The sequence below is a fragment of the Copadichromis virginalis genome, linkage group LG23 (assembly GCF_057382275.1).
Source record: "Copadichromis virginalis isolate Kocher_CV1m ecotype Utaka linkage group LG23, C_Virginalis_male_GT1.1, whole genome shotgun sequence".
In the NCBI taxonomy this organism is placed as follows: domain Eukaryota; kingdom Metazoa; phylum Chordata; class Actinopteri; order Cichliformes; family Cichlidae; genus Copadichromis; species Copadichromis virginalis.
In genome coordinates this window covers 33,141,510-33,166,059 of record NC_140639.1, presented here as the reverse complement: position 1 = coordinate 33,166,059, position 24,550 = coordinate 33,141,510, and the positions used below count along the sequence as shown (strand labels likewise).

At 38.9% G+C, this 24,550-nt stretch overlaps 1 protein-coding gene across 1 annotated transcript in view; it reads right to left on the bottom strand.

Annotated features, from left to right (window-relative positions):
* The window catches only part of ntsr1 (neurotensin receptor 1 (high affinity)), an 85,716-nt gene extending 67,110 nt beyond the window's left edge, over positions 1-18,606 (bottom strand). The window contains exon 1 of the mRNA XM_085447989.1: positions 17,849-18,606. Within this exon, the coding sequence (XP_085304115.1) occupies positions 17,849-18,532 (684 nt within the window). The 5' untranslated portion in view covers positions 18,533-18,606. The remainder of the gene's footprint in view (positions 1-17,848) is intronic.
* Between the last annotated feature and the right edge of the window lie 5,944 nt (positions 18,607-24,550).

Here is a 24,550-nt window from a genome sequence, read left to right as displayed (position 1 = left end):
TAAATCTTTAGTTGGAATGGGCACGCTGCATCATGGAACCAGCTGTACGTCTTACCTTTCTATCACACAAAGCTAGTTTATCCCCACAGGGTAGTGTAACAGCATAATTCAAAACCTTTGTTGCTTTCTCAACGGAAGCATGTACAGGACTGCAGTGCTGTTGAAGAACAGAAGTTAATACAACTTTCATGTCTTTAGAACTACTGCATCCATTGTGTTATGCATCTGTCGTTTTCTAAGGAAACACAATGCATATTTAAAAGTGTTATCAGTCACACTATGCCAGGGTTTTACACAGAGAATAAAGTAATCATGGAGACAATAATTATCTCTGAGCTTTTCAGTCTCTCACCCTCACAAAGACTTTTTATTGTTTACCAAAGAGTCTCTAATCGTACAAATAGAATATTTTTTCTGTAGTCAGTTAGTGGGCAGTGAGTTATGGCAAGAACACATAATGCATGGCAGTTTTGTTTGGTTCAACAACATCAAGGATGTGGGGATTTATTTACTTAAGCATTCTCGGACTCTTATTACAGACAAAAGCAAAACACATAAGTGTCACAGAGAAGATGGTCAGTTTTCAAAATAAAACACCCCAAGCAGATTAAATGCCCTGAAATGTTCCCAGTGTGATTAAAAGGTACAACCAGTCCATTTCCAGGGAAATTAGATTGGATGTTTCTATAGTCAATCACATACCTTGATGCTGGGAACATGCAGACATATAATATTAATATCTTTAATAGGATAACCGCTCATTTTGTTGTGTTTTATGTACATATAAACTTCCCTAGCAATAGGAAGTAGCAAGTAACCATTAGCAACTGGTGTAAGCTAGTTAGCAACTTAGCAACTGGTTGACTTCAAAGCCAAATAGTAGGCATTTTAATACATTTTTCAAATGCTTTTTCCTTTTTTTCAGGAAGATAAGATGACGATGAATTTCCTGAATGCTTTTGGAGTTGAATAAAAAGTGGACATTAGATTCAAATTAAGTTACATTTTTGTGCATCTCAGTTTTGATGAACTGCAAAATTTGGCACTTGTCTTGGTGGAGGATATGATTGCTGAGTGACCTTCTGATTAGCGATGGTAATCAACAAACAAAATGCTTCAAAATGGGTTTGCTTATACTTTTAGTTTATTATTTTTGCTCTAAAACCAGTGAAATTAGATAATTTGCAAGGTGTTGGAAAATAGCTCCTGCTGATATCTATAACCCAGATGTGGTGAGTAAAGAAATCAATCTAGTTTTGAGGAGCTCAGTAGCAACATTTTGAATTTATGTGCATTTCTATCAACTTCTGCTAGTCAGTAAATCTTTGGTGAGTCAAAGCAGAGTTAATCAGGCTAATTCTCAACATGGAGGCCATTAAACCAAATGAAGTATGACAATATCAAGGTCATATTTAAAAAAGTAAAATATAAACAGCTGGATTGAGATACATTTACAAAATTTGCATTAAAGAAAGCCTGTTTTGAGAGTTTAGAAAGCTGAAGTTTTTATTGAGGAAAATTAAAGATCAGATTTAGACCTCTCTGCACTGAAACATACATCGTCTCTCTTCCACAGCATGTCTTTATCCTGTTTTTCTTCTCTCACCCCAACCGGTCGCAGCAGATGGCCCCGCCCCTCCCTTCCTGTCCGATTATTAAGTGATGACGTGACAAATCCTACTTCCGGGACTAAAGTAGTCTGCATTTAATATGGCTTTTGTGTTGTTAACATGTTTAATGCTTTGTATTTTCTTCTACTTAATCTCAAAAAGCTCCTAAAAAAGTCAGTGATCCCTGTTGACCTCCCTCGGCTTTTATTACCGCTAATCATTTATTTAAGCTCAGTTTTTAAAACCTTACGATGTAACTACAGCACAGCCCATGCGGCAGTATATGAATGACTAACCTCGTATTGTGGATGGATTATCTCAGTTGTTCTCCTGGCTGAAGTTTGGTCCTTTTACAGCATCCTGCCATGCGATTACATTTGTTCCTGACTACTGAGAACCCTCACGTTAACTTTTATCGAGTGGAAAAAAAGTTAGCTTATTTATATTATGCTAATATAGCTGTGTTGCTAGCGGTCACGTAGCACATCATTATATACCAGCTAGCCCAACTTCAGTAACCCTACAAACGTCACTGCTGTTTAGTTTTCTGTCTTCATTTATGTTGGAAGTGATAAGAAAGCTGTACGTTTTAATTCGTTTCCAAAACCCCGCAGTCAGGACATGCTATATTGTATTTAGATTGAAGCTAGCAAGCTAACTCCCTGCTAACTTCTAACTCCGTTAAATGTCATAAATTCCGTTTTCATGGATGCCTGGATGTTAAACTCAGTTGTTACACCTGGTAGAGCAGAACGCTGATCATTTTATTAAAGATGAAAGACTTAAGACAGTGTTTTAACTCTCAGTAATGCCACAGTGATCATTTGATATATGGACCTGCAGCAGAGTTTAGGCCCAGACACGGCTAGTGACGTCAGACTGAACGATCGGATTAAAATGGAGTTTTTCCTTCCCACTGTCGCCAAAGTGCTTGCTCATAGGGGGTCATATGATTGCTGGGTTTTTCTCTGTATCTATTATTGTATGATCTACTGTACAATATAAAGCGCCTTGAGGTGACTGTTGTTGTGATTTGGTGCTATATAAATAAAATTGAATTGAATTGAATAGATCAGCCTGACTTAGATTAGGTCAGGGGTGTCCAACTCCAGTCCTCAGGGGTGTCCTGTCCTGCAGGTTTTAGATGTGTCCTTGATCCAACACAGCTGATTTAAAGACTAAATGACCTCCTCAACATGTCTTGAAGTTCTCCAGAGGCCTGTTAATGAACTAATCATTTCATTCAGGTGCGTTGACCTAGGGTGATATCTAGAACCTGCAGAACACCAGCCCTCGAGGGCTGGAGTTGGACACCCCTGGATTAGGTGCTAAAAACATCTTAATTTGACACAACTGCTTCACTTTTGAATCTATAATGTACACTCGCCTTAAAAGAACTGATCTGAAGATGATGGTTATTTTGAGAATTTCTCATTTCACAAAATGTTTTGGGTTTTTTACCCCCGTTGGTAAGCCCTTCTTTACATCGGTCTCCTTTTCCTTTCTCATATCTAAAACTGGGAGCAATTGGTACAGTAACGAATATGAGAGGAATACAAAATGATAAACGAAGAGGGAAACAACATGTGACAAGAAGAAAACACAAGTAATGCAAAGTCTGTTAACTACAGCTGTTTCTTTCACTTTTGCCTATCTCCTACTGAGAAGCCAAAAAGAGACAAAGAAAACGTCATCATTGGAGGCCAGCTCATGCTCTGCTTTGCACATATATTGTAAATTTTCATGAAATTTACAAAATTAAGTTTTAAAGTTTAAATTTAAGAAACTGTATGTATCACTTGACTGGGCCATCTGTTCTGTACCAATTTTATATCTGCAACTCTCTCATGGATGATCTGAGTTATGACCTTCTTCAATTCTTTTCAGTTTACTTAATCCCCTGGCATTCAAACTTGCAATTTTTTATATTCTCCCACCCCCAGCAAAAACTCTACTCTACCATGCTGGGGGAGTCTGAGGACATTAAGTCCAAAGGGACCATACTATTGACGCTGCTCCAAGGAGCTGTGGCTGCAAAATGGTTGGTGCCTGTTGTGATGGTAATGCCCAAAATCAGATGATGGACACCAGAATGAACGGAGCCATCAAGCTGAAGAACGAGTAATATCAGGCTAGGAAGCAGCTGATGAGCACATTTTACATTTTGTTTGTAAGCCTTTTTTTCTCAAAAGTTCTGTTAATGGTATGGTATCCAAGTTCAACAAGCCAGTACTATTTTTTATATGAATTCCTTCAGTATTTACCAGCTAACATACATTTCTTCTTTGGCTCAGATTTGTTTAATTGCTGAGGGCATGGTCCTCAGCCGGAAAAAGGTGGAGTATCTTGGTGTCTTGTTCATAAGTGATAGAAGGGAATGGGAGATTGACAGACAGATTGGTGCTGCAGACGCAGTGATGCGAATGCTGTACTGGTCCATCGTGGTGAAGAGAGAGCTGAGTGTAAAAGCAAAGCTCTTGATTTACTGGTTGATCTACGTCCCTACCCTCACCTATGGTCACGAGCTGTTGGTAGTGACCTAAAGAAGAAGATTGCGGATAAAATATGAGCTTCCTCCAAAGAGTGGCTGGCCTCTCCCTTAGAGATAGGGTGAGAGGTTCAGCCATCCAGGAGGGACTCAGAGTAGAGCCGCTGCTCCTCGACATAGAAAGGAGGCAGTTGAGGTGGTTTGGGCATCTGACAAGGATGCCTCCTGGGTGCCTCCTGGGTGAGGTGTTCCGTCATGTCCCACCGAGAGGAGGCCCTGGGGCAGACCCAGGACATGCTGGAGAGATTATATCTCTCGGCTGGCCTGTAAACAACTTGGTGTTCCCCCGGACAAGCTGGAGGAGGTGGCTGGGGAGAGGGAGGTCTGGGCTTCTCTGCTTAGGCTGCTGCCCCCGCAACCTGGCCCCAGATAAGCGGAAGAAGATGGATGGATGGATGTTTAATTGCTTTGGTAATTCAGGACTATACTATATACTATAAAATGTTACTGAATTTTCAGTCACTGTTTTACCACAGTCACTGTGGTATGGCAATCAACTTTTTGTTTCGTCTCTGTCATGTTACTGGCAATGGTTGTGACAGCGTTGCAATTCCTAACGAAGTGGTCATCGATACTGTCAAGTTTAGATCAAAGCTCTAAATGTCTTTAGTTCCATTAGCCACGCTTTCAGATCTGCCATGTTACTCAGAGCTTCCTTGTAATGTTCTGGCAGAGAAGTGTTGGTTTTTGAATTTTTTGAGTTGCAGGTGAAAATATCATAGTTTTTGATTACATGGCTTGTAGTCCAAAGCCCTTTGAACGGTCAACAACACTAGAACAGCATTACAAAAATATGAGCACATTGTATAATTCAACTGGCAATAGCTTAAAATGAGGTAGAAGTGAAGACTTTTTTAAAAGCCTAAAGAAAAAAAAAACTTGTCATCTTTTTGTCCATCCATCCATCCATCCATTCGCTTCTGCTTATCCTTCTCAGGGTCACAGGGGGCGCTGGACCCGATCCAAGCTGTCATAGGGCGAGAGGCAGGGTTTTTGTTAGATATAAAAATCAAACTTAGATATAGAATAGGACATTTTCCAGGGGAAAGATTAGCCAACCATGGATATCTGGATCTGGTGTTGAGACAACAAGTTTTTGAGCATAACAGTATCATCTACTATAGCAGTGAGGCTTTAAAAACCAGTGCAATCACAATCCATTACCTATATAACTCATTTGACAAAACGTCAGACTCTGCTGCACTGTTTGTATATTTCTCTTGACAATTTGTGAAATAATAATAGGGCTAGGATGTCTGATACAACCAGCTTTAATCAAATATCTTATATAACTGTGATAGAGTTCAAATTATGGTTGCTTATAATCAAGTAAGTATTGAGGTTCAATAGCAGGTCCACTATTTTTCACTTTGTATATAAATTATGCTTTTCTGTTGTACAGATCTTTCTGAGTAGGGCTTGATAATATCCAGACTGGAAAGGCTACAATGAAACTGAATGTTCATTGTTCATTGAATGTTCATTAATAGAAAACCTAAATATTGATCTTTGAACACTATTATCAGTTTGCTCACATAATAGTATTCAAACTTTTGGATGGTTTTCCTTCTTTTAGAATGTAGAAGGGTTTTTATTGGCAAAAAACCTTAGAACAGGGATATTGTTTATATCTATGTTGCCTCCTCTTCAGTTCACAGTCAACTGTGTATCATAGCTTTTTCTTTTCATATTAAATGCACAATCTCACTTCTCCCCAATAATCAGTAAAAATCTCATAAACACATATTTTATTCACAATAAAAGAGAGTGCATATTAAATGTTTAAATTTAGACATTTTGCGAAAAAAATATTGGGACAGGATTTGATGGCAGCAACATGTCTCAGAAAAGTTTGGAAGAGGACAACAAAGGGCTAGAAAAGTAAGTGATACTAAAAAAGCACTCACATAAAAAGCTTGCATCTCTGGTGGTATGGGGATGTATCAGTGCCTATGGAATTGTCATTTTACAGATCTGGAAGGGCACCGTCATTGCCAAACGTTATAATGGTTGCCTGGATGGGAGGAACATATGCTTTACCACCATCATATGCTGTATGTTGGTACAGCCATCTTCTGTTTTGAACCGTGGTTATGAAATAACACTGTCTATGAAGACCACACAAAGGTTTAAAGATTTCTCAATCCCTAACATGCACCTGGAGCTATAATTGAGGATGCAAGTGTGTCCTTTGTGTCTTTTTACTCCTTCTAAATCCAGTATTCAAGTATTGTTACTATGTTTTAGTTATTTAAGACTGTCAATATAACTGGCCTTCATGTATGAATATGTACTATATTGCCAAAAGTATTTGCTCTTGTCTGCTTTTACATGCATATGAACTTAAGTGAGAGTCCATTCTTAATCCATAGTGTTTAATAAGATGTCGGCCAACCCCTTCCACAGGTTTTTTGTCCAAAATGTCTTGGTATGCTGAAGCATCAAGAGACCTTTTACTGGAACTGAGGGCCAAGCCCCAAACCCTGAAAAACAACCACTCACTATATACCCCATCCATCAAACTTTACACTTGGCACAGTGCAGTCAGACATGTACCATTCTCATGGCAGCCACCAAACCCAGACTTGTCTATCAGCTTGCCAGACGGAGAATCATGATTCGTTGCTCCTGAAAACACGTCATCACTGTATCTGACACTTAGCATTGTGCTTGGTGATGTAAGGCTTGGATGCAGCAGCGATGGAAACCCATTCCATAAAACTCTCTGCACACACTGTTCTTGAGCTGAACTGAAGGCCACATGAAGTTTAGAGGTCTATAGCGATTGACTAGCTTAGTTGCTGTCATTCCCAATAGCTCCCGCTCTGTTATAATACTATATTATAATATTATAAGCTAACTGTGGAATATTTAATAGTGAGGAAATTCACGTATGGACGTGTTACACAGGTGGCATCCAATCACGTAACCATCCTGGAACTCACTGAGCTCCTGAGAGCGACCCCTTCTTTCACAAATGTGTATAAAAGCATAGGATGCATAGGTGCCTGATTTATACACCTGTTGCCATGGAAGTGATTGTAACACTTGAATTCAATGATTTGAATGTGTAAGTGAATACTTTTGTCAATGCAGTGTGTTAAAATTTGTAGCTATTTTATCTATTTTGTGAATTTCATGAAGAGAAGCAGTAAACACAATAGATCAGAATCTAGTAGACCACAATAGAAAACAGGCAGTGGCGGTGGTGGCATGCTGTTTACAACCAATTGAGAGGCCGTTTATCTGTTCTACGAGCACAGTGTTCCCATAATGGCCAGTTTGAGGCCATTATGGGAACACTGTGCTCGTAAAACTAGGAGATTGTAATAGTTCTCTGTCACTCTCAGCAGGGAATAATCCAAATATTTGTATCAATGTTGACATAGTTTAAACAAAACACTCTGCAGAGGCTACATGCCACATGTCATGTGCTGTTTTATAATTGTATGCAGACCCAATCCCTGACGTAAACAAATCTGTTTTTTGTCTGGTGTTATGTCTAACATCCTTAAAGCAGAACCCAGAGAAATACAAATATGCTTTTACACTATTTCAAATATTATAAAATTTACAATGCAAATTGAGAGATTTGCTCTCTCTCTTTTTTTTTCACAATAAATGTTCAGTACCAAATAACTTGTCATAATTTTTAATTCTTATGGGGAGGTATCTGAGAAAACAAAACAAAAACAAAAGCCCTGAGCTCCAATAGAAGAATATACTTTTAAGTCACTACACAATATGAGAAGGTAAGGCTGACTTTTTAAACTGTAGACCAAATCAAAGTACCTGGTCTTCAGAACTTGGTGGCACACAAATGTATATAATGTATATAATATAATGTCACCAAAACATTTTTTCTGTGAAGCGGTCTTTGGACTCAGTACTTTCTGTCAGCTCTGTGGTTAAAGTCATAGTCAGTGACACTATAATAATTTAGCAAATTCTCAGTTGTTGATTCATCCCAAGACTTGTTTCAAGTTAAGAGAGCTTATGCTTATAATTTGTAAGTGGTTCGAAATTACACATTTTAAACTTAACTATATATTAATGAACTCCTCAAAAATAAAACCAGTATCAGTTTTTCACATATGCAAGAAGACACATGAAGAAATCAGTCATCAACATTTTCACCTAAAAAAGTTTAATCAATAAAAGTTCCTGCATCAATGCGACCTAGCTAACTTTGAAGTTGGCAATGGGAAACAAAGTTTTTCTGCCTTATCTTTTTCGATGACATAGGTGTGTCTGTTTCTCTATTGCAATGATTTTACTTCAAGACTCTGCTGCAGTTCTTTATTCTCCATCATGCACATGGCGTGGAGCAGATACGTGCAGAGAGATGGAGAGGTGATGTAATATGAAGAGCACAACTGTTCCCTCTAAATTATTTTTTGTTAAGGAGATAAAAGAAGACAGGCAGAGGGTGGTGGATTTTTACAATGATGGAGGATGGAAATGGCTGTCGTGAACATGTAATTTAAGAAAAGGGAGAAACAGAGTAACAAAAGAGTAGAGGAAGGTGCAAACAGGTGGACTTCATCTTATGCAGAAGGCAAAATCTGCAAGAGACAGAAGAAAGTGGACAAGGAGAATTGATGGTGGAATGAGGAAGTACAAGAAAGCACTCAAAGAAAGAGGTTAGCAAAGAAAAAGAAATGAGAAATGACCCATTAGGCCTCTGGAATGACCTTCTGAAAGCCCTGATATCAACCTTACTGTGGCCTATACTACCAGGAAATTAACTAATTTAATTCTACCAATTATGTCCAAGAAAAGGATTCTAATATTCAGCCAGAGTTATGTCAGAAGCTTGTTTATGTTCATATCAAAATTGCCTAATTGAGTTGCAAATTGCTAATGGACATTTAACCAAATATTAGTGAGAGTGTTTGTGTACTATGACCCTGTGTGGATTCCAACTTGTGCACCCAAATCTTGTTTTTTTTTTCAAGTTATTAAATATGTATGCTGTGCAATTCATCAATCATTAAAAATGTAAAATAACACAACATTCATGCCTATGATGAGTGTGTGCAAACCTCTGACCACGACTGCATATCTTCTGTAGTGATTTAATACTAGCCACAAATAGGATTTGAAGTGAGTTTGATTATGCGAACATTTTACAAATAGAAATCAGTTAAATATTTCTCACATGCAGTACAGACAACGCAAGACATTGGTGATGAATCTCCATCTGATCCTGAAAATTCCTATTGTGGGAGGAAGGAATTACTAGGAAAATAATCGTCAACTACTAGGAAAATAATCGTCAACCCTACACAGCTTGCTTCTTCCAAGCCAAAAATAACTATAACAAGTGAGAAGCAACAAGACACACTAGTAACGCACACACACTAGTAAAACAGATCTAAAAGATCTGTCGAGAGTTGTCATAAAGTAGCCTCTGTATGGAGCTAGAAAATCAAATGTCAAATACCAGCAGGGGCTTCAAAGCAGCACAGCACTTGAGTGAATACACTCTGTTGCTTTCAATGAGGCTGGTAGAGAGTTTTATTATGTCATTTAGATTTCAACTACCACTGCTATGAGAATGTAAACATAACCAAGGCTCTGTTTTTCTTGCAGTCCATTAAGGTCTTGACCAATTCCTGTGAAGAGGAAGACCAGGCACGAGAGGCGGGATATACTATAGTCGGAGAAGGGATGTTTAAAACACGGGTTCTTACTTCATGAAGACACACAGGACAATAGTGAGATTCAGACTTAATTCTGCAGTACAAAGGCCATTCAATCAACCAGCTGACTCTTGGGTGTTCAGCTGATCAACCATACTTTTGGTCACAAAGCAGATGCTATGTAACTTTGTAAAATCATTTTTGAGACTATGTTGTAGCCAGTGTTGGGAAGGTTACTTTTAAAATGTATTCCATTACAGAATACAGAATACATGCCCCAAAATGTATTCTGTAACGTATTCCGTTACGTTACTCAATGACAGTAACGTATTCTGAATACTTTGGATTACTTAATATATTATCATGCTTTTTACAACAACGTGAATGTACTATTGCTGTGTGATTTATTACTATTACTGAAGGTCCGCGACTCCGAACTGTAGTAAAGGGACCTCTGACTAATACGGCGGGGTCCCTGTCGGCTCGTAGCCGAAAAATAACTTTACTTTGTTGTCTGGGTCAACTTTTATTGCGAGAGACAGAGAGGCGTTGAAAGACTGCTCCAACGGAACTTATTGTTTCGGAGGAAAACACGAACACGGTGTACAGTCGAGTCTTAACAGCTTACTTACAACTGGGCTCGTCAGGCACTCTTCTTGGCTGCAGTGGTTATTATTATATTTACATGCTTCCAGCTCCCGTTTTTGCTCGATGACAACTCGTAGTTTTCCACTCCCCTTTTTCTCCCTCCTCGCGCTCACAGACCCATAACGTGTATGACAGTCCATTCTCCCTGCAACACGGACTACACTGCCCATGATGCTACATTCTTTAGAGCTATGCTTGTAGCATTCTGCCTGTTAGCTTAGCACAACAACAACAACAACAACGAAAAGGCGCTCTCTCACCCAGGAAGCACACAGTCGCAGAGAGAGAGAGAGCGTCGCCCTGTAACCATGGCAACCGTAACGCTGCCGCCTGGAACAAGGGAACGTAGCTGTCAAACAAAACCCAAACAGTCCTGACCCGCGACAAAATGAAACAGGAAAGTACCGCAGTGTAATCCATTTATTTCAACAAAGTAACTGTATTCTAAATACCACCTTTTTACAGGTTTTATTCTACGTTCATCTCATTTCAGTTCAATTCAATTTTGGTTATATAGCACCAAATCACAATCTTATGGCGCTTTCTATTGCAAGGTAAAGATGCTACAATCATAGAACGAAAGCCACAACAATCAGACCTTGAGAAAGAAAAACTCCCTTTTGATAGGACGAAACCTCTTGCACAAACAGAGGAAGGAATGACAGCCATTTGCTGTGACTGGTTGGCAGTGAGGGGAGCGAGACAGAGCAAAAGAAACACGGTGGAAGAAAGCCAGAAATTAATAATAACTAATGATTAAATGCATAGTGGTGTATAAACACATACGCCAATGAAGACGAAGCACTCAGTGCATCTTGGGAAGGCCCAGCAGCCTAGGACTATTGCAGCATAACTAACGGAGGGTTCAGGGTCACGTGATCCAAGCCAAACTATAAAATTTATCAAAAGGAAAGTTTTAAGCCAAATCTTAAAAGAAGAGAGGGTTTCTGTCTCTTGAAGCCAAAATGGGAGTTGGTAAAAGGCAATTTGGATTTGAACTCTATACAGATTAATTTTATTTAAGCAGCAACACACAGTAAATGGTTCAGCAGCGGGGAACTTGTCCACAAGTCACAAAGTTTTAGAAATGTAGATAGCCTATTTGATTTTTAGCTGAAAATAAATCGGCATTGTCCAGCGACCATTCATGACTGTTTAATTATAAATACTCTCATGTGAAATATAACACCAAACAAATACCTAACTGTGACTTTGTGTAAGAGAAAACCTGGAGTTTTTTAGGCTTGACATAGTCATTTTTTCATGTTTTTCTAAATCTGCTTTCTGAAATAGGGCCCTGTAACGTATAGAATTAAATGTTCTTTTTGTAACTAAAAAGACTAAAACCTTCAATTTGAATGATCATGAAGTGTTAAACATTTTGTTTTTGTTTTTTTTGCATTTTTTATGCATTTGAAAGTGTTATTTCACACTCAAGATCTATTTAAAGAAACAGCATGTGTACTGAACTTTGAAAGCCCATAAAAATGTGTACAGTGGCCAGACATTACTAATGCAAGTAATATTGCGAGGCACAGTTATTGGAAAGGAAAAATAAAACTACACCCCGATTAACAATGCAGGAAAAAACACACAGTGAAAGGAACATTTCAGTCAAGCAGAAAAAAAATGTAAACATCCTTCTCCCTCCATGAATTGGTCAGGTTAAAGTCAATGTCCTGCACTAACAATGAGACCCTGAGTAACCCACTCCCTCACAGCTTGAGACCACTCAGTGCAATAGCAGTAAACATGCTCACAGGTATACCAGCCCAGGAGCAGTTCACACAGCAGTACTGCACTACAATACTGCATATAGATGAATCCCTGCTACACTGGAATGTCTTCTTTACTTTCAGGCTCCTCACGCTCTGCAACAATTAAGAAATAAAAAAAACAAAAACAAATTCACATCCTTGCACATTTAGATTTCTCTCCCCATCTTACATTTACCTTGCATATTTTACACACATACACACACATTTTACAGTTCTTTTTCCTCTATGATGGAAGGAAACCAACTAAACATCAAGAACATTCTGGAAATCTTTTGTGTTTTCTTCCATTTACTTATATTAATGGTAAATGTCCAAATATTGTGGCTGTTATCTTTTTAAAATCCACTTTGTTCAGGTGCAGGAAGTTTAATTATACATGTTGCCACGGTGCTTTTTCACATATGAAATCTGCCAGTTCTACAGGGGGCAATAATTCTCTTGTCATCTGTATGTAACTTTGATCTAGCGGAGTACTATTAGTTTACCCAGCAAATATTTGTTTCTCGGGTAGCTTTTTCAAGTAATTGATAAAAGGTCAAATTGACTGATTGATAAAATATAATTACTCTATTGGATTCTAGCCTTGCACACCTGTTGCTTTTTTTAGTTGGCAGTCAAGGTACAGGGTAGGGGCCCTTTCATACTAGGACCCAGTATTACAAAGAACGTTCAGTATAGCCAAAACTTTGGATCCTCCCACTGTCCGTGCACACAGATCCGAAATTCTTCCAAGAATGGTGACTTTGTTTTCTGGAGAATTGACTGGTCAGTATGCACTGATATTATACCAGTTCATGTCTTATCCGCTCTGGAACAGGTCAATTCCTTCAGCATAGGTTAGACCTGAACTGCCTTTGTAGTACTAAAATGTTAACACCAAAAGTAGCTAGATAAGCCCACATCCCATTTTGAAGTAAACGCCTCAAGTGTCCTTTGCTTTAGTCCATCTCCACAACACCTTACATACCCAAACTACAGCCTCACTAGATCATGACTGGTGCTTCCCCCAGTGCATTCCCTTTTTTATTTTTATTTTCTTAATTTTTAAATTGTAGAAATGATACAGAGCCTCTGTTGCTTTAAATGCTTTCATAACCAACCCAAAGTTCTTTTAGAATTAAACTTTGCTACACGGCAGAAATTGCTGTGTTTATTTTGACATGGCAAAACTGAGATGAGACAATAAATTATTTTAAACAGTCACCAGAACAGAATAGAATAGAATCTTCAGCCATTTCTGTTATAAAAAAGACAAAAAAAAGTGCATTTTAAATAGCACTGAGAGGAAGTCCTCATGTTAGAGATGTGAAAAGGCCGCATAAGAACGTTGCAATGGTGGCTGTGGAATAAAGTAAAAATAATAAAGTCTCCTTTTCATGTGTTTTGCACTTGGTTTTACTGTCTTTTTCACTCTCACTCGCTGCTTAGGTTTAGGAACTAAGAACTACTTGGTGAGGAAGTTCAGTAAAAATACATGCACCTTCACAGCAGCTACCCTTTGCACTTTCTCACTAATGCACTGCTGCTAAATGACACCTGGTGTGTCTAGAACATACCAGCATTTACTAAATGATTTGTTTTTAATGCTTTGTTGAAATTGATCCTTTAACAGTGTAAGCCATGTGGGAAAGCCATGAAGGAAAATCATTTTCCCAGTCCTGATGCAACTTGATTGGTCAGTTGGAATGACATTAATTATGATGTTGTAGGAACAACACCATATACTGTCACGGTATGCAGAGACAGGCCGTGCGATGGTGTGTGTAATGGACCCAGGTGCGTACACAAGTGAGTAGACGGGAGTGAACTTAACAGAAAGCGAGCCTTTATTATGGCTGGAGACAAGGTGTACAAACAAAGCAAGGATAGCGTGGCTAGGCTATAACTAAACTGGGAAAACTAATACTGTGACAAACTAAGGAAACTCAGAGACTATGATGTTCGCTGCAAAGACTGACCGGGAAAACATGGAGGTGAGAACACAGACGACGCGACACGGACTGTATGAAACACAGAGACTAAATACACATGAGGGATGATCAGGGGAAGTGGCCACACATGGGAGCACAGCTGACACACATGAACCTAACGACAGGACAGGAGAGGTGAAACTAAATACACTGACATTGAATACAGACTTTCAAAGTAAAACAGGAAACATGGAGATTAGACATGACATGAACTAAACATAACCATGCAGACATGACTCATGACAGGTAAACGCACGAACCAGGGAGACTGAGTACAGTGGAAGATGACAGAAGCAACAGCATGAACTTGACAACACAAGACACACAGACATAAACACATGAAGGGCAAGGGAGGCTTAATACAAGGGTAATATAATTACAAATGAGCTGGAATAACTTAATGAACCTAAACAAACAATAAACATCAAAATAGACTAAACACAAAACACTGGGTCGCACGACCCAGGACCATGACATATTCAACACATTTGTAAGCTGTTGTTAGCTCTAGTGAGAGAACAATGCCAACAAGGACTAACATCTTAGTTAAATATTAGTATAGAAAATATTTAACATTTTTGAGAGATTTTGTTTGACAGTTTTAAGAAGCAGATCCAGGAGTCCTGCATTATTTATATTTGCCATTTAAAGTACAGTTTAACTCACTGTGCTGCAGTTTTAAGAGGACTGAACTCCTAACCCAAGCAGAGTTCTTATTAATCACCCTTCTGGCTTCCTCCTCACTCTCTAACCACTTCATCATTCTCCTTCTCTTCAATTTTCTCATGCAAGCGCGCGCGCACACACACACACACACACACACACACACACACACACCCTTTCTTTCCCTTCAGAGTATTGCACTGTTGTCCAAACAGACCGAGCGTGCGGTGACCCTCTACTGCAGCAGTGCAGCACGGTGCCTCCTGAACCGCTTACATCGAATCTATCATAGATGGACAAAAGAGAATATGTACACAAACACTCAAAATGTTATTGTAGCAATTCGACTGTGTGATACCATCTGCTGCCAGACCCCACCACCCCAACTTATATTTCTACAGAGAACTGTGTGGAAAATGTGGACTTTTTAATGCAGCCTGGCTCACTTATAGCCTGAATGAAAGCAATGCTAGATAATCTATCCTTGGCACAGTTTCAGTTAGTCATGCAGGAGTGATGAAAACAGAAAAAACAAAAAATGAGACATTGAAGGACATCAAAAGAGCAGAAAAACAGATATGGAAAAATATATTCAGCATGATGCAGAGAAGCAGGGGGCACTAACCATGATGATCGCTGATGATTACACTGGAACCAAAATCGCTTTTCTCCACAACCTCAACAAGTTTTCAGTCAATGTGAAGTATGTGGACTGTCAAGCGAAGGGAGACTGGCCTAATCACTTACACAACCTCTAAGCTTGTTGCTCTGTGGGAAGGCCTGGAGACAGTTTTGAGAAATATCTTTTCATTAGATGTGGGTGCCGCGCTCTCAGTAAAAGCTCATTGTCTTGACTTCTATCAGTCACCTACACATCCAGAGCTCAAAGGACAACTGCCATAAGGCACTTGTAGATTATTCCTAGGGTAACTACTGTCAGACACAGATCCGCCTACAACGCACATAGTCCATGGACTGAGGCACTTAAGGCTCTCTTCTCTGGCATTTCAGACAGTTGCTCGAGAAAACAGAACCATGATATTTAGCCCTAATTTGTGTCCCTGTCCATTACCATTAATTTCACAGAGTTTAAAGCTATGATTCTCAAAGTTTTGGTGGTTGAGAGCCAATTTAATGGGGACACATTGGATTGAGGGATGCATGGGTTAAATGCGACACAGTGGTGGTAATGTCATGTTTTGAGGCCAGACAGCTGGCCATCATTGATAAGTTTCACATTATGCATGTCAAATTTCACATTTGACATTGTGACATTTCACATGTAATAAGGGTCAAAATCATTAATTCAATGGTATGATTGAATTGAATTATTGAGACTGACATATAGAGCTGCAGAGTGACTCTGCAAACATGCTTACACATCATATGTAGAGTTAGAGTCTAGCTGATATTTTTCCGGGCCAAGGGAGTCCGAACAGAATGTCTTAGATAATACGTAGAATCAGTAGGCTGAGAATTGTTAGATAATATTAATGCAGTAAGGTTAGGTTAGGGAGGTGTTTTTCTTTCTCTATCTTTTTCCAGAAAAGGAGCAGATGGTAGATGAGGTCAGACGTGGACGGAGTGGAGGAGAAGATCCGCAGAGGAGAAGACATTTCCCAGAAGAAGATAGTCATAACAATACTTGTTTTTGTTGTGGTATAAAACTGTAATGCCCGCTTACAGGCCCATTCTTTTTGTGAAGCAGACCACCGATTCACATTGAGGTCCCGCATGCTGTAACTTATAATTTCAACTGCTGTACTTCCTTAAAGAAAGAAAAACGAACAGCAACACCCTATTTGAATTATATTTATAACTGGTCTGGTCAGGGGGTTGTGTATAGGATTGTGCTTTATGTTGTTTTATGCTGTCATTTTGCTCTATTTTATAGTTCTCTAGCAATTTGGGAAGTGGCTATTTCTTTTCTTATTCCTTGGCAGTACCTGTAGTTCCTGGTGTTAAGATATTTAGTCTGCTGTGATGATGAGTTGAATTTCAAAAAGAATACTCCCTTAGTGTCCTCCTGTGCTTTTATATCATATCGTATAACATGGACTGTATGAATGAATGTAAAGTGACATATTCTTCTCTTGTCACCATCAAAGAGTGCATAATGTATTACTAAGACGGCTAGTTCCCTACATGAAAGCAACCTACAGCAGTTCTGTGGGTGCTTCCCCCCTCAAAATATTCAGTTTGCCAATATTCAGTGTCAAGGTCTGATATTGTTTCTACAAGAAGCATTTCAAGAAATAGAATATCTTTGGAACCTGATCTTTTTCATTTTCACAGCTTGCCTAAGCTGTAATGGTCAAATCTCTGGTGCTCTGTGTGAAAAAATATAGCTATAACCTGCCTTTCAAGTGTCTTTATGAATGAATCTCTAATCATTCGAACTCTACCAGCTTAAAAACAAAGAAGAAAGTGAGCCAACACAGACAATGGCATCTGTAGCAGCATACATGCTGTGCTTTCTTCACATGTGAAGATGATTTAGGCTTTAGTGAATTTGCTCACCAAATGTTTATTTTCAACAGATATATATAAATATAAAAAAAATGAGGACTCGATAGTTTAAATAATTTGACTAAAAGAATTATTTGCTGATTTGCAGATCATTTGCTTGCAGTAGGAAAACACTGTTTTTGACAGACTTCGTTGACCCTACACGGTTTAATAACTAAAATGTTTTCATGAGTAGGCCACCATTTAGTTTTTTTTCTCGAAGAAACAACAACAACAACAACATGTATAGGTGGGCACAGACGATAATGGTAAAGGCGAAGTTGCGCGTAAAGCCCTGTTCTTTAAAGCGCTACAGCACACACTCCCACATGTTTAGAACGATCCCTCGCAGCCGTCTCACCTACTACTTGTGGCTCAAGTACTACTTGTACTGTAGATTTTTACTTTGTCTCGATGCGTAAAGAAACCACAGTGGGGACCGATAATTGCGATAATAAAAGCTTTCCACGACACCCACCTGCAGCACGGTCTTCACCGTGACCGGCGAGACCACAGTGGTGCATATCATCTCGCCGTTACGCATCCTTTGGCCCATGATGAAGGGCATCGGTGTCGCGAGAGCGAAGGAAGCGAGCCACATGGCGCTGATGAGTTTCTTGGTGCGGCTGCGGGACATGATGCTCTTGGCTTTGAACGGGTGGCAGATGGCCATGTAGCGCTCCACGCTCAGGCTGGCGATGTTAAGCGCGGTGGCATAAGAGCAACTGTCCCGGAGGAAGTAGTAACCCCTGCACACGGCGTCCCCGAACACCCATGGGTAATGGAACCAGATAAAGTTGTAGAGCTCAATGGGCATGGAGAGGATCAGAATGAGCAGGTCGGACACGGCGAGACTGGCCAGGTGATAGTGTACGGTGCTCTGGAGGTTCTGCAGCGTCTTTCTGGTAATCAGGGTATAAATAGTGATGGAGTTGCCCAGGAAGCCTATGGCGAACAGAGCCAAGTAAATGATAGTGACAATGACTTTTGCGTACACATTCGTATTAACTTCCAGTTCCTCCTCATTACTTGTGGGACCGACGGTGCTGTTATCAAATGGAGGCAGTGAGTTATTCGCAAAAAGTTTCTGCGCCAACGAGCCAAAGCCGATCAAGTCGCTCCCCGAGAGCGTGAAGTTTAAATCCATTCTGCTTTTCTTCATGAAGGTATGGAACGAAAAGGTACAACTGAGCAAGCCGAGTGGATATGTGCCGACGCGACTCGCTCTGGTTTAAGTCAGAGGAGACCACCCTTTATAATTTGGCACGACAGAAGGCGTGCTCGCTTATTGGTGCTGCTGCGATGACGCACGACCATTCACTTTGTCCGTTAGTTCCATCTTGTCCGTTTATGGTTCACCTTGGAAACAAACAGTGCGATGCAACAACGCATCAAGAATTAAAGGAATTTAATTTCAAGTATGGTTTCTAATATAATTTTTTTCTTCTTTGCTGTTTTTCTCTGTTATTTTATTTTGAACCCTTAACTTTCTCTCCAAGAAGCTTTTGTCCTCTTTCTTCTCTCAGTCAGCCTTACAAGTAGAAAGAAATGATGTTATGTGTAAGTCGGAGACTCCACAACAGGGTACCAGACTTTACTCTGGGCCCCAGATAATGATTATGCTCATGATCCACTCCCAGTGTGAGCTCCTTTGGACAAGAAGGAGAAAATGATTCTAATGGTTATTTCACAGCAGTAGGCTCACCTCTTTTTGACATTTTTCCCACATTGTTTATCACAAAGTTGTACATCTAAATATTTTAATGTTCTTCTATGCATATCATTTCAGTTTTCCCTCACGCCTGGGTGCTCACTATTATTCATGTGTTGCTCATACATTACATAAGGCTTTAAAGCATTATTTATGTGTTGCAAGATAATTTCTGTTGTGTGACTCTGCTGAGCATCAACAACCTGTCCATGACACCCTCCAAACTCTGATGAAACAGAACATAGCTTTCTGGTTGCTGCCCTGGGTCCCCTACAAAGCAATACAAATGTATAGAATAGAAATAGAACCAGTGGATTATTTAACAGTGGCTATTGTTTTAGTTATATGATTAAGATTTGTGGGATTCATAAAATAATATTTCTCTAAAAAGATAATTTCATAGTCATTTGTCTAAAAAAGGGGGAAAGGAAAAATCCCAACATGCAACATTCAGCATGGTGCAAAAGTCTGAGCCACTTATGATTTCTGTATATTTTGATAGGAAAACAATCATATATTTTTACAGTTGCAACAGGCTTGAAAGTCAACATTTGGTATGATCACCTTTATGCTTCAACACTCTCTTAGGCAGCTTTCCTGTAATTTCTTTAAGGAGGCTTCAGGAATAGTTCTTCAGGCTCAAGGAAATGTTGGCTGCCTTTTGTTCTGCTCTCTGTCAGGATGATCCCACACTGCTTCAATAATGTTATGTTGGTCTAGGATCTGGGAGGCCAGCTCATGATTGATGTATGCTTTTGTATCCAGACCTGCTTTTTCCGCACTGACAGTTTGTTTTGGGTCACCATTGAACTGACAATTGAAACTGTTGCCAATCAGATGCTTTCCAGATGAAATTGCATAGTCAATCAAAATCTGATGTTACGCACTATAGAAACGCACTGTGATACCATTCTCCTCACCTCATCCTTAATGATAATTTGAACCAAAAATTTCAAATTTTGTTTAATCACTTCATAAGACATGTTGCTTCTGACTTGCTACTGGCTTCTTAACAGCCATGTTTCTACTGAGACCATTTTTGATAAGGCTTCAGCAAACAGTAGGTGGATCAAATGAGGGGCTAGGGTTAGATGCATGTCTCCAGTGCTGTGTCAGGTCTTTTGCGCCTTATTTCATACTGCTTAATAACACGACTTTTAGATACTGTTCACCGCTTATCCTTTTGACCTCCACTTGTCCAGTTTCCTCAAATTTATATGGACATACTGTACAGCATGCTTTCAGGCAAATTTTCAGGTATTAGCTCTTTGGGAATCACCTTGCTGATACTAAGGTGCCTAATGATGCAATTTAAAGTGGACATGAAAAACATGAAACATGTATAAAGGCTAATTTACGCCGTGGAGGAGAGCAAAACATGAGGGGTGGTTCAAGACTTTTTCACATTTCTTTATGTGTTTTCTTTTTCCAAATTCACCAAATTAAAGAATAATATTGATTGATTGAATATTGAACTGTTTGTGGAAAAATATATATTTTTCTTCTTCTCCTATTTTTGTAAAACACATTTTATTGGTGTGATATAAGATAACAATCCAATAGTAATAGCAGGTAAAAATACTAATAGTGCTAACTCCTTTTTATAATGTTTAGTAACAGAGTTAACTTAAACAGATTTGAATCATGTACAATTTCTAGGCAGTCACTTACCCTAGGTTTGTTTTAAAGGAAAAACAGTGTGTCAACATTAAATTGTAAGGAGAAGCTTCTTAGTTTTAATAATGAAAAGACAATTTAAGCACTTATTCAAACTTCATGACTGAATTAGTTGTTGTTAAAAATGTGGGGAATTTGAAAAGTCATTTATAAGCACTACCTGCTTTTAGGTATAGCATAAAATGTTTAGAAAGTCTTTATAATTAAAATATAAGATCTAAAATATAAGCTTTTAAAAGAAATGTCATGTCTCTGACTGTCCGCTGTTGACCCTTTTAGCAGTGCCCCTGTGACTTATATTGTAAGTATTTTATGTTGCTGTCTCTCAGTAAAATTTTGGCACAATAAAACTGGTGTGAAAGCCACCCCAATTTTTTGTCAGACATATGTATATTTTATCCACAGCTACAGTTAACAAAAAATGAAGCAAATATGTTCTGCTAGAGAGTATTGCAGGGAAACGTTTTAAAATCTGACAGTCTTCCATGGCATCCCCATTCTTAGTTCACAGGCAGAAAGGAATGAAAAAGAAAATAGAACCTTAGAGAAAACGAAAGTTAAGGTGCCATAATGGTAGCGATGTGTCGTTTGTGAATGAGCTGGTTCTAAGAGTCGATTCTTTCTAGCGAATGACAAGAGCTGACTCCAGCCAGGGAGAGCCACATCTTTAGCCTACCCTACTGAGACCTCATGCATGTAGGGATGGGATATTGTTTTGATTGCCATACCATGTGGCCAATCACATGCAAAGACAGATCATTATGTGAAAGAAGGAAGGTGGGCAGCGATTTCAGAGACAGCATGTTGGGAAAATAACAATATTTTCAACGTTACTTTCACTAAAAAGTGATGAAATGAGTAAAACATGAAAAGAAGCATCTGACTGCATTTCACTGGTATTGGAAAATGCAAAGATAAAATTACATTTATTTTTTCAACCATTTGCCATTTTGGAGGACAATAGATTTAAAACTTTTTTTCCAGGCCTTAAACTCCATGTATTTTCTACCTAACAGTTGCATATGCATAAAATTTAAGTTTTTATGAAAACACTGAAGAAAAAATTGCTTCAAAAAACACAAACCATTCATAATTGTGAAATTAGGAGAAGGCTCTGAAGAGGGAAACAAGCCAAAAGAGCACAATCTTTGAAAAGAGCCAGATCTCATCACTACATCATTGATACAGCATATTCTTACAAAAGCTACAGAAAGCTGCAAGCAAACCTAAATTTGCACATCATCTTTCAGGAGCTCCCTTTAGGGGTGACTACAGCAGAACATCTGCCTCCACCTCACTGTATCCATACCATCCTATTCTGTCAAACCAACCAGCCATCCCTCTTTATCTTTATGTCTGACAGCTCCATATTCAACATCCTTTGCCCATTATATCCACTCTCTGTCTTCTTTAGCCTTCTCAGCTTTGTCTCTTTAACTTTGTCTTATCCTCTGTTACCTTTAGCTGTGCGTCTTGTCTTTTTGTCAGTGTCACTGTTTCCAAACCATACATCATGGTAGGTCTCACTACTATCTTGCTGCTATTCCTGTGTCATAAATCACCCCTGGCACTCTCAACCTGCTGGATCATTTGTGCAACTTCATTAGGCGATGGGAATAGGTAAGAATTTAGCTATTCCGATTCCATTATAGATATTAATTAGCGATTCGATTCCTGCATCAATTCTCTTATTGATTGTGATTGGGTTCCTAGTGGCTCTGTTTTCTGAGTAACTGCAATTGCTAAGCAGCAATAAAGAAATTACATTCATGCAAATTAATTGCATGCTGTGTATCAAATGTTTCTGCATGTTTGTTGAGGTATTTTCCCTATTTGTTGTGATCAATGTAGGAGTCATTGCTTAAAAAAGTAATTATTACACATATTATGCAGAACATGTTTCTTAACAGTAATCCAGTACCCTACTTAACTACTACAGGAAAAAGTAATTTATTATATTACTCATTACATTACTTTCATGTTACTCTGTAAAATAGCGGAAACACACTGTCTCATAATCACCATTCAACAAACATAAATCTGTAGCTACAACCCCGCAAACCGACACAAATCCCTAATAAGGACAAACATCTTTAAGATCTTTCTTTTAGTAGACTACAAAGCTGACCGCACAAAGCAAAGATGAAAACCAGAACACACACACACACACACACACACACACACACACACACACACACACACACACACACACAAACGATTGCCACAGAGATTCTGATTTGTAAACATGAACAGGTAGAAAGGGAGGCGCCAAAACTTCTGAACTGGTGGACAGAACCAAAGAGCGTGGATATAATTGTCCGGTGAATTGGTTTGGCAGTGTGAGCAGTTGTTGGTAGACGTAAAGCCCATCTTGAACATCCGATGACCTGTATAGTGCACTCTATGTAATATTTTGTATTGAATTAATTGAAGACTGGGATTTCTAATTAGATGAAAGGTTTTTAAGCAAATCTGAGACCAGAAGTTTAGGTCTAAGTTAACTGATAAATCCGCTTCCCATTTTGCAATAGGAAGTGATATTGATTCATCTGTTTTAGAAAGCATTCTGTATATTTTGGATAGTAATTTGGGGGTTTTAAGAGTAAGAAATTGAACCACACTTGGTGGTGTTTGTAGTTCAACTTGACCCGGTTTAAATTTCTTTTTTACTATGGATTTAATTTGTTGATATTCTAAAAATCTTTTCTTGTTGATCCCATATTTTGTAACTAGTCCGTCAAATGAAATAAATTCTGTTCCTTCTAGTATATGTTCTAAATATTTGATTCCTTTACCACTCCAATCTGAAAAGTTTAGCATATTATTGTTTTGTAATATGTCAGGGTTGTTCCAGATAGGTGTACGTTTGCATGGGATTAATGAAGACGCCGTCAATTTTAGAAACTCCCACCATGCTGTCAGAGAAGAGCTGATGTTGATGCTTTTAAAGCATTCATGTTGGGGGCAGGGATAGCTCAGTAGGTAAAGTGGTCGCCCCATGATCGGAAGGTCGGCGGTTCGAATCCACTTAACGGCTACCCTGAGGTACCCCTGAGCAAGGTACCGTCCCTACACACTGCTCCCCGGGCGCCTGCTTAGTGGGCTGCCCACTGCTTCACTGAGTGAATGGGTCAAATGCAGAGAAAAACAAGTAATTTCCCCATGGGGATCAATAAAGTATCCATTATTATTATTGTTGGATGTTTGAGCTGATAAATGGTAGGTCTGAGATCTCTAGATTATTGCAGAGTGCTTGTTCTACATCTAGCCAAGGTTCATCTAAGAGGGTGTGTTTTAGCCATCCTGAGATAAACTGAAGCCTGTTGGCTAAGAAGTAGTGCTGAAAGTTAGGCAGTTCTAGTCCTCCTTTATCCTTGGTCTTTTGTAGTGTTTTTAAGCTTATACGTGGGGGTTTATTTTTCCAAAGGAATTTGGACATACATGAATCTAGAGATCTGAACCATCTTGTGGCGGTTTAGTTGGGATCATTGAGAATAAATAATTTATTTTTGGTCAGACCATCATTTTTATAGCGGCAACCCTTCCCATGAGTGATATGGGTAGACATTTCCATCTAGCCAGATCATCTTCTACCTTCTTTAAAAGTGGGATATGGTTTAATTTAGTTAGATCTGCAAGCTTGGGAGAAACATTAATACCTAAATATTTTATATTTCCCGATTGCAGTGGTGTAGAAGAGGAATTATGGAAGGAGCAATTAATCGGTAGGACTGTAGATTTTGACCAGTTAATTGAGTAATCTGATATTCTTGCAAAAGAGTTTATCAATTC